The sequence below is a fragment of the Buceros rhinoceros genome, unplaced genomic scaffold (assembly GCF_000710305.1).
Source record: "Buceros rhinoceros silvestris isolate BGI_N320 unplaced genomic scaffold, ASM71030v1 scaffold6931, whole genome shotgun sequence".
Classification (NCBI taxonomy): Eukaryota; Metazoa; Chordata; class Aves; order Bucerotiformes; family Bucerotidae; genus Buceros; species Buceros rhinoceros.
The window spans coordinates 13,315-30,646 of record NW_010394775.1 but is presented as its reverse complement, the minus strand read 5'-3'; the positions used below and the strand labels follow the sequence as shown (position 1 = coordinate 30,646).

Sequence of the window (17,332 nt, the reverse complement as noted above, 5' to 3'; positions counted from 1 at the left end):
TCATGCACTGTCAAAATCAAGTCCATAAAAATCCATTTCGGTTCACAGCTCTGTAAAAGTACAGTGATTTTTAAATGACGAGAGAACAGTAAGAGACTCCTAGAACCAAGAGTTCAACAGCTTTCTCATTCCATTGGGGGGGAGCAGACAATTTGAAGATTTCAAGGGGATACTATGCTAAAAACAAAAGGGGGGGTAACTGTATGAAGTAACTTTTTCCCCACAGTGTGTTGAGTAGACACAGCGTTAACCAAAGAAGGACGCTTCTGCAGGGGGAGCTGCAGCAGTTACTGGCTGAGCACTACTGTGCTGTCACTTCCTACTCCTCAGGGAAAATGCTAGTAGGTAACACGTTAGGAAAGCGTCACATTTCAGACATTCATCCCTGAAGAAACAAAACTGATCAGACAGCTGTCTTTCATCTTCCTTCCCTCTCTGTACCACTTGGACCCCTCGGCTCTTTCCAGGAGAGTTCCTGCCCTGCACTGGCTATCACCACCACACGACCTTACCCAAGACAAAACCACTACACTTCTAAGTCACGTCCTTCTCAGGTAGGGAGCAACAGTTGTTCCTGCAGTCAAGGTGCCGAAAACCACAAGCCGAGAACGCTTGAGTTAATAGTAAGAGATGTCCAAGCAGTTCGCCTGTGGCTCCATTTGTAAATTATGACAAAATATTTTATGGCAATGGTGAAATAGGGGAAGAAATAAAGAACTACATAAAGTATATGTTTGTAATAGTGTAATTTTAACGGTCCACTGAAATAGTCTCCTACTGTTCTGGTATGTCAGGAAGAACTGACAGAAGAGATTGGCTTCTGTCAGAGTCTTCAGCTGAAGAGCGGCTCTGTAATAAAATACCGCAGTAGCTGTAAGGCAGACTCGTTTCAAGTTTAGAATCCAGTAGACAGGCAAAACTCATTGCTAGTCGACCCACTGACAGGTTACTGGTTTAGCTAGTTTAGTTTAGTGAGGCTTTTAGCTCATTTCATCTTTAGCTCCTTCCTGCATGACAATGGAACTGTTTGATCAGCACATACGCTTCTACTTGCAGATGAAATGTGTGTAAAGTTACAGCATAAAAACCTGAAACCTTTCCAGCTGTGGACAGCCCGACCTTCCTTCCCTTGTCCAGCTGCTGAGGAATTTCTGGATTTCTAAACAGCACTCTCTCCTCCCAGGTTTTCCTTGGGAAGAAGGGGTTATTGCCACACTCAGCTGCCAGCTTAGTGCCTTGCCGCAGCATCCCGTTGCGGGGTGCCTTTTCCTGCACCACCACACAAGACTTCAGCTGCACACAGCAATGTTTACAGGGCAAAGGCATCGATACAGTGCTGCCATGGCGATACAAGCTTAGCTCCAGTTCTCCTCGTGAGAGAGACCCCCCTGCAGCTTCAGGAAATCAGACACTGTCAAAAAGAACGAGCCCGAAAGCAGCTACGCAGTAAGTGGGCTGTCAGTGAAGTAATGCCAAGGGCTGACACAATCTGAAAGACCCGAAATAATAGGTAAAACACAGAATATATGATTCTTGTAGCTCCATTTACATTAGGTAAGAGCGAGCTGTGGTTTCACCTTCAATAGCAGCATATAACATATAGAAAATAAAAGACTAGTATGTCAGAGGAGTTAAGCCCAGCTACCACACATCTCAGAGACACTTAATTTGAACCCTCTTCCCTTAGTTTCGGAAGCTTTAGGTGATCACACAGCTTCTAGAGGCAGTCTGGTGGTGTTCATCTCGCCCATTCGTACGCAGAAGTGTTCTGCAGTGGCACATCAGTGACCCTGGAGGAGCCACTCCAGCTGTACTTTCAGTGGACATAATGCTCAAGTTTGAGATTCATTCCCTCTTCCTAGGAGGCATGAGTGAGGCTCAAAGACAAGCTCCAAGACAATTCTCCTGTTAGTAATTAGGCTTTCTACATTAGTGCAATACTTCAGGAAACCTTCAATTCTGTGCTCGTTCGATTCTAAGGAAGTAACTTCTAGGATTAATTTGATCTGTCCCCTAGTCCCAAGGTGTGGCACGTTACCTGCTCTGTCATAGTAAATACATTCATTAAGGTTATAGAGCGACTGCGTGGTTTAGTGCTATTCTGTGTTTCTGAAAAGGCAAACCAATTAGAAATCATTTCTTAAAGCAAACACATTCACAGCTGAAAAATGCACTGAACACAATAGAAAAAAATCACCATCATTGTATGCCATTAATCTTTCACTTTCTACTGTGTTTGAATAAAAATGACCTTAAGGAAACGGTTACACTTTATGGAGAACTAATGTGCAGTCTTCATTCTCCTTGAAGAGACTGGACATAACGGGGTCATCTTTGGCCTGTACGTTCTTCAGGTAATAGTTGACTATCTTGCCGTCCAGTTCGTACTGGTGAGGAATGCTGTCGTATGGTTTTAGGTCCAGGTCCAGGACAGAAACAGAGAAGGTGAATCTCGATTTGGATGTTAGTACCACAGGTCTTTTCTCAGAGCTGGAAAACAAAACCACATTGTGCAGCTGACAGGTTTTCACCCATGTACCCCAAGTCCTTTTGCAGAAGTGACTCTCATCTTTATCTCAGAACTTCTGTGGGAAGAAAATAAGCTTCCAAGGCAGCATTTAGGGAGCTATAGCTCTGGCTTAACCAGTCTCAAAGTCTTGCTGACACCTCTTTCAGTTGGTTTCCTGCCAGCTTCCACACAGCTTCAGTCAAAACATTACAAAGCCACACTACCTGAGAGTGTTTCCTAAATCCAACCTGTTTCTAGTGGCAGGTACACAAAAAAATCACTGCCACTCCTAGAGAGGTTCAAGGTAAGGCTGAGCTGTATCAGAACTGAGGTCCAAGCACACTGAAGGATGGAGCATTTACTGTAAGTCAACCACCGCACGAGTCATCTCCATTGTGAATGTTTTATTTGAGAACTGCAGGGCTAAAACAATATTCTCTAAAAACATTGAGGCTTTGGAAAAGCAAACTCCCCTAAGTCAGGCTGTTACTGCTGACACAAGTCGAAATGGGTAATACTGAGTCAAAGCCTCCTGCCTTACAGTGAGAAGTGTCACCTCTTGATTATCACCTTGGTTTTGTTCTAATTAGGCAGTTAAAGGCAACTCATCTTGAAAAGTTACAGGAGGCAGAACCATTGTACCCTGTTAAAACCATGTACTATCTACTATGAACAGTCAGGGCAAATTTCAAGAAGGGAGGAAATGTAAAACCTTAACCCTTTTTATCAACTTAAAACTCTTCAGGTACAGACATCTGTCCTAAATGCCTTAAATCAGAACTCTACTGTACTAATATGCTCACAGCCACATCTTTGGAGCACCTCCCCAGCCCCCAAGAGAAAGCCACATCACTTTTAAAAGTTACTGGAATCACTGACATCTCCAGTTTCTAAGCAAGCAAGGAGTCACTCCAAAGCAGGTCGGTTTCTTACCATTCATCTTGGAGACAGGGCGAAAGGGCAATCATGATAGAGCAGTCTTTAGCCGTCATCGCTATTCGGTACTGCTGCACCTACATGACAGAAAAGTCACCTCAGTTTTCCCTTACCAGTGCGTTTGCCCTTAGGAAAGCATTCTGTTTGCTCTAAAAGGTGTCATGAGCGTAACTCCCCGTATTCGAATGGGGCCCTTGAAGAGCTGGACGTGATCTCTAACAGAGGGGCAGCAGGAGCAAGTGGTTTTACACAACCTGTGTAAGAGCTATGTTTATTTATTTCCTGCAGATACTTTTACTGAAGGCCAGAATAGCACCGGTTCACACAAATGCTCGCTCAGTCTAGAAAGGAAATACCCAGCTTTACTCTTCTCTCAAGGACTAGTGCTAAACATGTTTGTTTTTAACTGCTCCTGCTGTAAAGATGCACCCTGGCACAGCAGTGATGCTACGAAGGTGCAAGGACAAGAGTACCTTAGTCAGCGCAAAAGCTACGGTCCCGTCGTCTTCAGTGGAAAGGTCTAGCAGCTTCTCATAAAATGCTTCATTGTAAGGTCCATCGATCTGCAACGTACTTCTAAATAAATTTTAAAAGAAGATTTACAGACAGCCATGATGATTTTTTCAAAGCGCTCTTTCTTCAGCAGCCCAGATTAGAAGAAACCAACAGTGACACTGATAAACATGGCCACAGTTTAATGCTCAGAGCTCGAACACCATGACCAGCCCCGTTATCCTCATATCACCCAACATCTGCTGGTGTTTAGAACTTGGGTTCAGGTTTTTTTAAAGGAGGAACTGTTCTTCATCCACTGCCACCTGTGTATCAGTGTAAGAAGATGATTTTCTTCCGAAAATGGGAAAGTTTCAATATATCTAACAGTTTGCAGGAGCTCCCAGAAGCCTTGCTGAAAGCACAGATGGTAAACACTTATCTGACAGGGCCCTGCTCTGCCTCCAGCGTGAGCTAACTCAGGGACAGACGGTTTGTTCAATATCGGAACGCCTGCTGAAAGGCTTAACCCCTAAGAGCAGGGTTTGCAGCACGCAGATGAAAGAAAACATTCTCACATTATTTGTTTTATGTATGATTACACAAGCCAGCCACGCTGCAAGTGGTTTCAGCAGAAATGAATCACGGCCTGGAGCAAACCCTTCAACCCCACGGGGAGCCGAAGGAGCTGCAGGAGCACCCGCAGCCGCCGCCGGCGGGTGCAGCCAGAGTGCCCTCGTGTGGGCGACAGCAGAGCCACAGGCCAGTGTCCGCCCCAGAAGGCAAGAACTGTCCAGCTCAGGCTTTTCATAGCCGTTACTGTTACAACGCATAAGCTTAGTTTGAGAACAAATACAGCAGCTTGCAGTGCCCACTATGTCTTCAGCAGGCAAGAAATACTGTAAGATGAAGAGTTTTGTGACTGTGATCTGACCCCGTGTGACACAGGTTACAATCTGGCATTTGGAACTGCCCATCATCATTACTTAAAAAATTCAGGCCAAGGTGACGGACATCAAATCTTTTAACAATAAACCTCCTCTTTTATGGTACATGTCACGTCCAGTCACAAGTTCAGACTATGCGATACCATGAAGGAGGGGTGTATACAACAAAATACGTGTCTCTGAACAGAGCCAGTCCTGGCTGGGTACCTGCTAAATCAGAACTAGAAAAAAAAGCCATCAGGTCTTACCTCTCATCAGGAAACTCCTCCAGGTACTGTTCCACTCTGCTGTACAAAGGATAGAGGCCTTCAATACCCAGCATGTCGAGCATCTGGGCCTGGAGGGTTTTATAAAGGAGACAACCCCTCGGCAAGCCAGAGCTGTCCAGTTTATGTTTACCTAGAAGAAAACGTATTTTCAGTAAAGTGGACCTGAGTTCGTCTCTGCTTCATTTTGCCGCTACACGTGCTTGTTCACAAAGCCAATCCAAATACTCTTCAGACTCTTCACAGGGTGGGGAGACACCCCAAAACGCTTCAGTTTCCAAATCCTGACGCGCCAGGTGTTGGTACTTACCTGCACACTTAAACAGCCCATGTCTGACCACAGATTTAAACTCCTGGTACAGAACAAATAACTAAAAAAAAAATAATAACCCCCCAAACCCCACACACTTCCACTGCAATCTACTTGTTTGAGGCTACAAGAGAAATTTTGTACGTGAATTTGAAGCCACCACAAATTCAACTTTCAACAGCATGAACTGTTGGCATAAAGTAGCTCTTCGGCTATCGGGTCTTTTTAATACTGTAGAGACAGGATTGTATTTGTTGTCGTTTCTGTAACTCTTTCTCCTCTTTCTCCACACAACACAACCAACCAGCAACAAGAAAGATCTTCCTCAAAAGTACAGTAAGAAACCTGTAGCTTGTGTCATTAGGGTAATAGCAGCATCATGAATAACTGGAGCTTTACAGAACTTACGCTCCAAGGAATTAACATGCCTTGCAGTTTCCCAACTCTCACTTCTTGTTCCTTCCCCGCCGCTATCCATACCTGTCTCTTTACCAGCAGCGGAGCAGTGGAAGGAAAGAAGATGAGCTACACCCTAGAGCTGGTGAGGGCTGACAGGAGGAGCGGGAAGGGCAAGAACGGCTGCCATGTAACAAAGCAACCAGAGCGGCCAGACCTCATCACGTGCCACGTGAAAATTCCCCTCTCATTTGGAACACCCACAATGGGTATCCACTCAAACTGCTATTTTCTTCCATCTTTCCTCTACCACCTTCTGAATTTACTTTTGGCCCTGTCAGTGCTAGAAGTGCTCACCACAGGTCATATGAAAAGCAGTGATGCAGCTCAGAGCTCATTTTTTAAATGTTAAATCTGAATTGTGTGGTAAAATTGCTGACAGCACTCACAGACCTGCTCCTTACCATTTCTTACTAGCTCCTTATTAAAAGCACTTGCTTCACAGTAGCTTCTTCCTTGAGAAATGGGAATTGTCTTCATATCACCTGCCCTGCAGGCATCGGTACTACTTAGTAGTGCCATAGTTATAACGTGGATGAGTTCTTTAACAATTGTCCTTGTACAGTGTGGTCCGCTGACCAACCCGTTGGAAGGAAAAAAGAAAGGTTTTAAGTGACGAGCAAGTTCATTCCAGTCGGAGACACAGTCCTGGTCATCTTTACAGCCATAAATTAGTTCCCCGTTCTGCAAATGAGGAAAGACAAAAATTTTTTTTAGTCACTTCATGAAATTCATACTTAGCTAATCAAAGCATCAGACTTGGTATTTGAGGACACGTCACTCAGATCAGTGTAACAGTCTGCGTACAAATGCACACGCTCCCAATCTCGAACAAACTGGCCCTCCGAAGGTTAATCAGGCACCACCAGTGAATCGGGACCAAAATGCCAACCCAGTGCGACTGTGCCAACTCAACCAACTGTTGCAGTCAGAGCAATAAAAGTCACCTGACACTTCGCACATCTTCCTATCACTTCTTTCTGAGTAATGTCAATAGTAAAAAAGCACCAGGTGAAACAACCCTTGTTTAAAAGGCAGACCGGAAAACAGAGGGCTGAAAAGGGACAGTAACAGAAAAAATAGGACAGTTCACGGAAGTAATTCAAGTAGTTGGTTTAATACTGGAAATGAGCTGTAAAGAATCTTACTCCCTACAATTAATCTGAGTATCTGCCTAAACCATCAGTTACTGCTGTGTATTTTCCTGCGTTAATGCCACAGGAAGGGAAGGTAACCAGTCACCTCCTTGGTGCAGTCACTCTACACCAATGCTGCAACAGTAATTTAAAAACCTCTCTGCAGCAACGCACAAAGCTCTCCATCTTCCTACAGGACGTTTTAAAACACTGGTCATCTTTACAAGTCCTTTTCTGCTAGTTCCTTGGTGATTCAGACGAATTAGTTCTGGGAAATTATTACTTATCTGTCCTAACTGGAGATCTAATCAGGAATTTTCCTATTCTCCTCTTTTGGTGGGGTCCAGCAGCGATGATGCTGATTAGGGGGGCTTGAAGTAGGATCTCCACCGTTCAGATGCAGACGTCAAATTGTTTAAAAGCCAAGGGAAAAAAAAGCAAGCAGGGACATTTGATTGCTTACCTTAAATATTTTCAAGTTGTTCTGTGCCTCCTGTAATAAGCTCTTCAAAGCAAAGTGCATTCTCTGTTTATTTCTGGGGGGAGGGAAAAAAAAGTGAATCAAAGGATGTTTTATCAGAGCCTTTAAATGTTTACAGCCACCCCGCAGGGCTCTGTGGAGATAGCGCTGGGCACCTGAAGTGAACTTCAAATCAGAGTGAACTAACCCGCCCTCAGGTTTACTGTCAGGTAGCAAAAGGCCCTGGTTTGCTAATAAGCAACTCTGACTCCTCAAAGAGGTGTAAAGAGTGGTAGAGCACCAGAAATATTCACTGAAAGTGTCAGCAAGCAGGCACTGATCATCTTCAGCACTGCAGTGAAGGTCAGAGTAACCTGAGTAAAATGTGAAGCACAGACTCGAGTTCCCCGCTTCCTCACCCTGAGAAGAGATCCAACGGACAGTATTTGCTCGGTCGCTTCCATTTTCCGTTTGCCACCTGTAGAAAAGCCACACCACTGCTGTTTATCACTCCTCCTGGAACAACCACACCCAGCTATTTAACAGCCAACATCCTGCCCTCGCCACTTCGAACCCTTGGAACATGAAATTCACAACTGCTGTGGCTCTTCTTGGTCACGTTTAACTCATGTCACTCCAACTGCATTCACAAACGGAAAGCACAGAGAAGGGTCCCACCGAGTTAAGGCAAGGCTCGGTTACACCATTTCAGTCACAATGCACATTGGCCACGTGAACTCCCTGTGTGTCACACGCTGTTGGAGGTTACGGAATGCCACCAGGCACTGGGGGAGCTCTACTTGGAGGGAAAACTGATACCAGAGTTTGCCCCATCGACAGCATTAATCATCCTCAACGACTAATATTGTATTTGTTGGCGTCCAGCTTCTCACAGAACTTGTTCCAGCTCTCACTAAACATTCACACCCAGCGACTCAGACGTGTATCCACCTACTGTCTTTAGTCATCTCAGAGATTTAAGCAAGTTTCAGCAGCAAAGCAGGACTGGGACAGCAAATAAAAACCAGTGCACAAAGGAAAGCGGGATGACTTCAAAATAAAATGTACCTTTAGATGCTGATGCATACAGTAACGACACACCTTGTGCTTGATCTCCTGTGAAACATGGCTGGAAAAAGGAATGAAGCCACACTTTGGCTAAAACAAAGAAAAAAAAGATAGATTAGAAACATAGATACATTTCTTTATAGAAATAAGGGCACACAACATGCAAATCTTTCCAGTTAAAAGAAAATGAGAAAATAAAAAGAACATCTGATAAATAGATAAATAAATAAAAAGTCAACATCCAACACTTAAAAAGCTGTATATTTATTCCCAATTACTTTTAGAGTCCTCAGTTAAGAAACACAGACACACAAAACTGCTGTGGCCTATAAAAAGCTTAGTAACACCTGGGAATTTCCCAAGTTTCCAAGGATCGGGGATTGGAAGAGGGATGTTTCATCCTGTGTGTCACCATGAAAGCAGAGAGGTGTCCCTTAGCCCACTGCCACGTTCCCTGAAACTGCTCTGGTCAGTCTGTACCGAAAACACGCAAACAAATTCCCCCCAAGGGCTCTTCTCCCATCCAGTACCTTGATCTCGATGCAGAGGATGGGCCGGTGTTCCACAAAACGGTAGGTCTGCAGCCTGGTGAGATTAGGAAGGCACATTGCATAACCACTTAGAGTGTCCATGTCTTTATCACAGCGAGACTCTGGGGAAAACAAAAACATACCCAACACAAATATCTGTGTTAGTGGAGAGACACACGGAATACCTGTGTTCTGTTCTAGCTCCCACTGCTAGGAAAAGCATCTCTTCTGAAAAATATATTGCAATAGGAAAAAAAGTCTCAGAAACGGAAGCCTCATTAGGCATCAGCCCGCAACTACGTGTGTACTGTGCTAGGATGAGCAAGAAGAAACCTTCTTTCTCCCCCAGAAATGCAGGCTTAAGCAAAAACCCATCCACGTTCAGCTGAAAGCCTCTTGCCAAATCAGACACACCCAGAAATCCAAAGCATTAGAGAAGTTCCTTCGTAAGCCAGACAGGCTTAAGTGAAAGGTAACATTAAAGGAAACTCTTTCCTCAAGGTTTAAAAACCTTCCTGTTTTGGAGAGCTCCTGCCAGCCACATTTCCTCCTCCAAAGAAATCCCAGGAGCAGCAGACACACAAAATTTAACTTCAAGAAATAAAATGAAATTCCATCATTCACTTCTGCCAGAGCATCATCTATTTTGTAACTTCCATTAGACACCCTTTACTTGCCTTGCAGGTTTCTGGCACTGTGGAACTGTTCCTCAAAAAGGTGAGAACAAGCCAGCAATAAATGGAGGGTCCTGTGCTCACTGTATGTAAATGAATTCCATTTTTGCCTGAATCCAAGGCACTGAACCGTTGGCTACGGTACTTCGAGTTAACCCCATGTGTTTCTTCAAGGAACTTGGCCACAGCAGGAGTCTCTGGCCATTCTCAACAACATTCCAGAACATAAGCTGAGTACACCATGAGGGGCACCCTTTGCCCATTTCAGAGCTTACGCCCCACTGTACTTGTAGCCACGCATGAAGAGCCATGCACCCACGTGCTGCTAAGAATGATGACACCAAGTTCTGCAGCGCTTCACTTCACCCTGCATGCGTCACAGATTGCCAAAGCTCAAGTCTTGCAGCACGTTCCAGAACGTTTCACAAGGTCAGTGCACCCTCACCTCGCATGCCTGTCCCCTTCACCCGCACCCCGTCCAAGGGGATCAGAAAAATGTACTGGCACTTCACCGCTGGCTAAGGGCCCCAGAGCACCATGTCAGAGCCAGGAGAAATCACCTGTAATTGTCTGAATATTGAAAGAAGTTTCCTCATACTCTGAGGTACGGCGCTTCTGTCCTTTATAAGGATACAAAATGCTTTACAGCCTGAGGAAGGCTCCTTTTTACTGCTACCCCTGGCACTTACCTGGCCTCTCTGGCTGAATTTTTAAACACAGCTGTCTTACGAAGTCTAAAGGCAGTTGAATAATTTCCTACAAAAAATAAGAAAACTTATTTCAACACAAAAATTAATATCCAGTTTGGGGGTCTTAAAATGCAATGCCAAAGTTCAGTGGGTGTTAACAAGAGCATAGGAAACTGTCCAGACAGCAGCTGCTCCCTCTGATTCACCGGCTCTGTGAAGACCTACACCTGCAATCACAGGCAACACTTACCCCTCTGTGAAAACCAAAACCTGATTTCAATAAAGGCAGGAGAAAGAGCATTTTCAGTGAAAGTTTAATGTGCATGAAGAAACCTGCACCACTTTGTCCTTTTCACAAAGGAGAGAGTCCCATTTTATCCCATCCCACATCTCGCATCCCACCCTTCCAAGGCAGAACTGCTAACTCGAGTTCCAGAAGAAGGTGTAACCTTTCCTCCCAGGTATGAGATGTTCAGGTAACTAGTCCTGGCCACCCTGAAGAACAGGAAAAGGGTTACCTCTGACTGCACGGAAACCTTGACAGTTCACAGGAACCAGATTTCTCCCCTGGTTCTGCAGTTAGTCTAAAAATCTCTCTCTCGCACCTCTCACCTTAGGCAGGACAAAGAAATGCCCACTCTTCTCATTAGTGGCTTGAAATAGTTCAAACTGTGGAGTACAATCCAGTCACCTCATCAGCACAGTGTGAATCACTTTGTTCTGATCCAAATGCTTCTTCTGTGTGTTTATCTTGCTCGGGAATACCTCCAAACCCTGCTAATTCCTTTTATTGGCATTCAGTGATCCCCCAAACCCTTTAATGCTGACAATGCGTAAGCCATTTATGTCAAGAATAAAACATTTACCCCGTGATGAACGTAGTTCTCCCCGAAGAACTGCTTCATGACATGTTTTCCAAAGTCTACAATGTTTTGCAGATGATGTAGTATTTCCTCTGAAGTCTGGAAGACAGAAACGTGGTAATTTTGCCATGAAGTAATGACAAGCAACACTTAAGAATACACCACATACGAGTCAACTATTTAGCAAAGTTGCTTAATTGCTCTGCTGAGCTTGGTAGGTCAGTGCACGCTGAAATTAAACACGTGAAACGTGCTACTTCTGATCCCTACTGCTGCCCCAGAGGCCAGGATAGCCAGGAAGATGGTCGGAAGAGGTTTCTTGCTAAGTTACAGCAGAAAATGAGAAAGGTGGAAGTGGGTGAGATTACTCAAGACCTGCTCTGTCTTTGACCATTATTCTGAAAACTGTAACAGCGGAAGGCGGTGAACAGTACACCATCCTGCCAACAGCGACGTGCCGGAGAGGCTTTCAGTGCTATAAAGCTGTCACCTGCAGATTTGGAAGAGAACGGCCACAAAGACTGAGCCACATTACAAACCTCTGCACAGACAGGTACAGGATTTGCCATCTGTCCCGAATCCTGACCTGGACAACGAAAAATCTTACTATAATGTCAACTGATGTTGATTTTGTGTTACATGTCTCCAAGTTCTCTGACAAGACAAAACTGCCAAGCTAGGTAGAAGCAAAGCTAAACGAGTCCTGGAAGCAGGACGGCCACATTAGTGCAGCCTGACTCAGACACACCTCTGCTCATTGAAGGGGTAGCAGAGAAGCTTCACACCACCATTATCCCGTTGCCCGCAGTCCAGCATGCTCTGGTTCTCTGCACAGCATTTTAAGGTTATGATAGACAAGCACCTGTGTCCTTCTGGAACAGCACTACTTTGGCCAACACTGAACGCTGCAAAGCACTGACCCATGTAGATTTACCCTTGGGATTAACAGCAGAGGAAGAGAAAGTGCACTGCTCACGTCCAAGTTAGGAAATCAGAGGAGAAAAACAACACAAGCAGGAGGAAGGAAAAAAAAATAATAAACAGAGCAGAGCAAGAGAAAATAAACTGCCAGGAGGACAACTCCTAGAGAAAGGAGGAAAGACCACATCCACCACAAATTAAAAATGTTTATGGGTACAAGGAGATTGTCAGTAACCCCGCAATCTTACTAACCATCATAACAGGTAGGGGTTTTCACCCAGAAGGGTTCGTTACCTGACACACTTACATCAGTTGTGTGGGACCGAAGGAAGGTTCGTTTGTGACTGTAACGCAGGCCTCCTGGGTCCACGTACCGAGTTTAACATTCCTCCTCTTGCAGCGTTCATCTTCCAGGCTGAGGCAGCCGTATGCAGTGCTGCAGTGTGCAGCAGTGCCTCACGGAATGGGAAGTCACTGCAGTCACACGTGTTCCTACACCCTTACTCCAGAAGCACACCGTACTACACATGGTTAGTTCCGGATGCAAAGCACTAACCAAGAAACCCAATGCTTTGGAACAAGCAGAAAGAGCAGAGTTTTCCCAAAGCCCTTACGCAGCATTCCCGTCACTCTACGAGAAGGCCAGGACAGTGCCCATTCTTTAGACCGCTCGGCACGTTGTGGAGGTGGCTCTCAGAACGGCTCTCCCTGAACCCTTTTAAGGGAGCCAGAATAAGCCTGGAGTCTCTTCACAACCACAGTCCTCCTCTGCTTCAGTCTTGGTACAAAACACACTCCATGATGCCTGAGTAGCTTTCTCAATTGCAGTCATTTAGTCTAATTCTATTTAAGAAGAAATAATTAATAGGCCACAAGATGTGCGAGTGGGCCACCCACATGGGTATGCAAAAGGATGTTTTACAACTGTGTTGCTCAATCTGCACTTCCCAGGAAGGCCAGTGCCCCCATCGCTATTGCTGAGCACGCCAAGAACCCTCAGAGGGGACAGCCAGCAGCCTGAGCCCCTTCACTGCCCTCAGCCAGAGGCAGAGGAGACCAGCACCAGGGAAATCCCTGCTCCTACCCCTCAATGCTCACCTCAGGCAAATGGCAAACACACTGTATCTCATGTGTCAGCCGTTCCAGGCTGGGGCAGAAGTTGCTTTGCAGAGGGGAACCCCCAGCAATTTAAATTAAAACATCTTCCTCACCTGATGAAGTGGGAAACAGCAATACGACATCAAAAACTTTTATTTATATACAGATTTCTGCCCTTTTCAGGACAACATAACCTTTCTTTACCCAAAAATCAGGACATTCACAGCTACTGCCACAAGGAAAGACTCACCAGTTAAACAGATTAATACAACTTTAAAACGACAGACCAAGCTTAAGACACCTGCTCACCCCCTTTTTAAGAGCAAGTGTATTTGATATACTGTAAACAAGAAACAAAAACCAACTAACAGGCTGCTAGAGCATCACCCTCCAACATCAAAAAAGCACTAGGATGAACAGCTTTTGCCCGTCGTCGCTGCCAGCCCATTTGGCAAAGCACTAAGAGTCATCAAATAGGTTCAATACAGCAAAAAGGCAAAAACATCACCACGCAGAAGACTCCTGTACTGAAAACAGCAACATGCAATTAAAACCATTCCAGGAGTCCTGACACTTGACCTCTACTTAGGAGATGCAAGCCCCAGAGTGACAGTATTGATTATGAGTATTTTTCATTAAAACAAGGAGTTGTAACAGTATCTAATTTGCAATAACACCACCTTGCCTAACCACTAGATTACCTACTCCCAGGTTCAGAACTAAACCCTATAAATAAAAAGCAGCACCCAGACTTCTTCACCTTTCCAGAGGAGTTAAGCAGGGGAGACTGAGACGCATTTGCCCACATCTGAATTTCAGAATGGGTCTTACTAGAAACTATTGTGCTTCAGCTGCTTCCCTCAGAGTCGTTCACATTGGACGAGCTGCAGTGTTGTGCACATGTAACACTTTATATCCCAACTCATCTTGCACTAGTCAGGAATACAGATTGCATCTAAAAAACATTTTCTCTCCTACAGCTGTCATCTTGCTATGTCCGTATTTGTACCAAAACTCTGACTCTCCAGGACCTGTTTACAGATCCAGAGATTAAATATTTATCTTCCATTCTGCTCCAAGAACAAAACTGGTATTTTAAAAAAAAAAAAAAAATCACCAAAATAATTAAATATTTTCAAATTACGTAATCTTCTCTTTGGAGGACAAAGCCAAAAGCCATTGTGTGTCAGGAAGTCCACGCAATCACAGTAGAAGGCAAATGCAGAATGCTGGAGCTGGCCACCAGCCAGCTGCCCTCAAAACGTACCAACACTTCCACGGGTACCAGGGGAGTTTGCTCCGGTAGCATGCGCTTCCAGTCGGGAGTGAGCTCAGCGAGACGCTGTCTGCAGCACTGTCAGAGGTGCTCCCCCCGCCTGCACCCACAAACTGCCTTTCTGCTGTTACAGCAGGAGGAGGAGAAGCGTGCCTGGCTGGAGCAACTCTAGAGGTTCTGCCGACCATTTCTAAAAAGCGAACTCTTGGTGCTCCATCAGCCTGAGCCCACAGGAATATCTACTGTGATCTGTCTGTGTGCTTGGTAGGATTCTGAGCACCTCATTAATCTGATTGTGCAGGGGAAAGACATTCACGAACCTGATGAGCATTCATATACCAACAGAACGTCGTGTCCAGGAGATTTTTCTTCTTGTCCCAATCCAAAAAAACTACGGGCAGGCCAAAGTTGTCCAAGAAAGTATTATCAACTTCACACTGTGATGGGTGACTGAAAAGTCACTTCCTGGCTTCCTTTGTGATGTTGTCAGACTTTGTCAAGTTCTTAAAAACAGTTACTATGCAATAATGTCTTTAGACTTTATAAAAGAAAAAGGCAAAGCACTGGTACTCTGGTTTGTTTTCTTAACTAAATGGCAGCAGACTGACTGTGTACTGAACTTGGGGTCCGATTCTCCCCTGCTGCAGTAACCATTGAGACAGGCACTGTCTTCCTTTCCTCTGATCCACTGCGCTCTTCCCTGTTCTCATAAACTCTGGACATCGTTATCTTGCACTGCTGCACAGCAGCGCGGGATACGTTTTTGAAATCTTGCCACTAAAAGCAGGCCAAAAACTTGAGTCACGCTTTAGTTTTACCAGACTTTCTTTTCCAGTAAAATAGTAGAAGAAAGGCCATCAAAGAACCGTTATGTACACTGCACTCATGGGTTTTACCCTCCTCTGCTTTCCTCTGATCTGCTTTAGAAGCTTCTCCTCTTCTGTGCCTTGTTAAACTGGTCACATTTCACACTCATCTTCCCGATTTAAAGCAAAATGTTCTGCCTATCCGTGTACTGTACATTCATCCTTGTTTCTTTTTCCCTGAAATGAAGCACTCCTCCAGCTCTCAGCAGAGCCCTCATGGTTTTTGTGTTTCTTATCACAACAGTCTGCCACTGAACATTACAAAGCCATGCCTCAGAAGCTGCCCTAACTCAAGCCATCCCCTCTATCTCTCAGGAAACACACCCTAAAGACTACTCCTGAGGCTGAGGAAATGGCAGAATTTGGCCCCCTGGGATCTCTGGGGCACTGTGGAGCACTGTGTTGACACTTCACTTTTACCCTCCACCATTGATTCTTGACTATTTTTTATCCCTGCTAAAGCAAATCTAAGGTAAATTGCTTCAGTTCCTTCTCGAGCAGAAAAACCTTCTGCCACAGCTCAAGAAACTGGTTACGGAGTCCCACCATGTTCTTTTTGCAGCAGACAGGACACTAAAGTCACTCACTGACAAAGGCTTTTCTGTGACTTTTTCAGATCTGTGACCAAATTCCACAGCTTTTCAGTCACTGAATGGGTAGTCAACAGCAGCCTTCTGTCACGGCACCAGTCCTGCACTGGTGCTCTTCTGCCCCAACAGCCGGGAAACTGTCATTTCTTCCTCAGCATCACCGTGCTCTCCTACACTGCCAGGCAAGACGAGCCTGCTCAGCTGCTGGCGATCCTTGCAGAATGCCGCACCTTGCACACGCTGCGCTCTGGCCATCTGTCCCACACAAAGGTCTGGACAGCTGCAGTCACATAACCTCAGTTACGTAACAAGACCTCAAATTTCCTCCTACTGCCAAAACTCCTGAACCACGGGCATGTTTCAAAACAGGCCCATATTCTTCCCCCTATCAGTCACAGCTCTTTCTCGGGTTTCCTGTTTCTCCTCAGACTGGTTATTGGCTTACCTGGGGGGTTTTATCAACAGTGCATGAGGAATCTTACCTTAGTCTGGTTTGGGGGGGACTTCAAAAACCGCAGCACCACACAGCGCTAAAGAAAGACAGGAAAGAAAACAGCTTCATTAGCAATGAAGTACATCGCAATTTCTGAATTGCATAATATTCTGGTTCCCCCCGTACCTCATCTGAGAAATTAAGGAAAAAAGAAAAGCAAACCAGGCTTTTTAGATTGTTATTTCACTCAACTTGAAATCAAATACATCACTGTTCCCAGATCTGCCATCCCTGTAACAGGGCAGCCCCTCCGCGCTCCCAGGTATCAAGTGTGACAGGGGAAACACTCCCTTAGCGTACAGCACTGCTCCTCAAACCTGGTACAACGCAGGGTCAGACAAACAGAAAAACACTCTTATCACCTTCGGGGCAAAGGTGTTTGGGGAAAAAAAAAAAAGCAAGACCCACTGAGATATCATCAGCTGACAGTATCAGCACAGCGTTACAAAGTACTGAGGAGACACAACAGTTACCAGCAGTAGCTACACTGTTCTACTTACAAACCTGCTACTTCTCAGCTTCCAAACAGCAAACACACCACATGGGAACAAATGCAGCAGGTTTCCAAATATCTTACCTTAAAAAAAAAAATTGTCATTTTTACAATTTCTATTCTATTTTTTAAACAATTCAGTTCAGACAAAAATATTCTGTAGATGTCCTAAAAAACCTAGATCTTTCTCCTTGAGCCTAATAAGAGTCTTCTATCACAGAAGTCACCCGAAGTATCTTTCTCTCAATAAAATCCTGCT

The 17,332-nt window shown here is 44.9% G+C and overlaps 1 protein-coding gene across 1 annotated transcript; it reads right to left on the bottom strand.

Moving 5' to 3' along the window:
• Window positions 1–1,907: 1,907 nt before the first annotated feature.
• IPPK (inositol 1,3,4,5,6-pentakisphosphate 2-kinase) lies at window positions 1,908–16,617 on the bottom strand (the record flags this gene model as incomplete). Its single annotated transcript, XM_010145321.1, has 12 exons — window positions 1,908–2,490; window positions 3,443–3,522; window positions 3,919–4,021; window positions 5,133–5,283; window positions 6,321–6,600; window positions 7,516–7,588; window positions 7,932–7,990; window positions 8,581–8,670; window positions 9,111–9,232; window positions 10,474–10,540; window positions 11,340–11,435; window positions 16,570–16,617. Coding segments are annotated over 12 exons (1,395 nt in total), but the record flags the coding sequence as incomplete, so codon positions are not given.
• Between the last annotated feature and the right edge of the window lie 715 nt (window positions 16,618–17,332).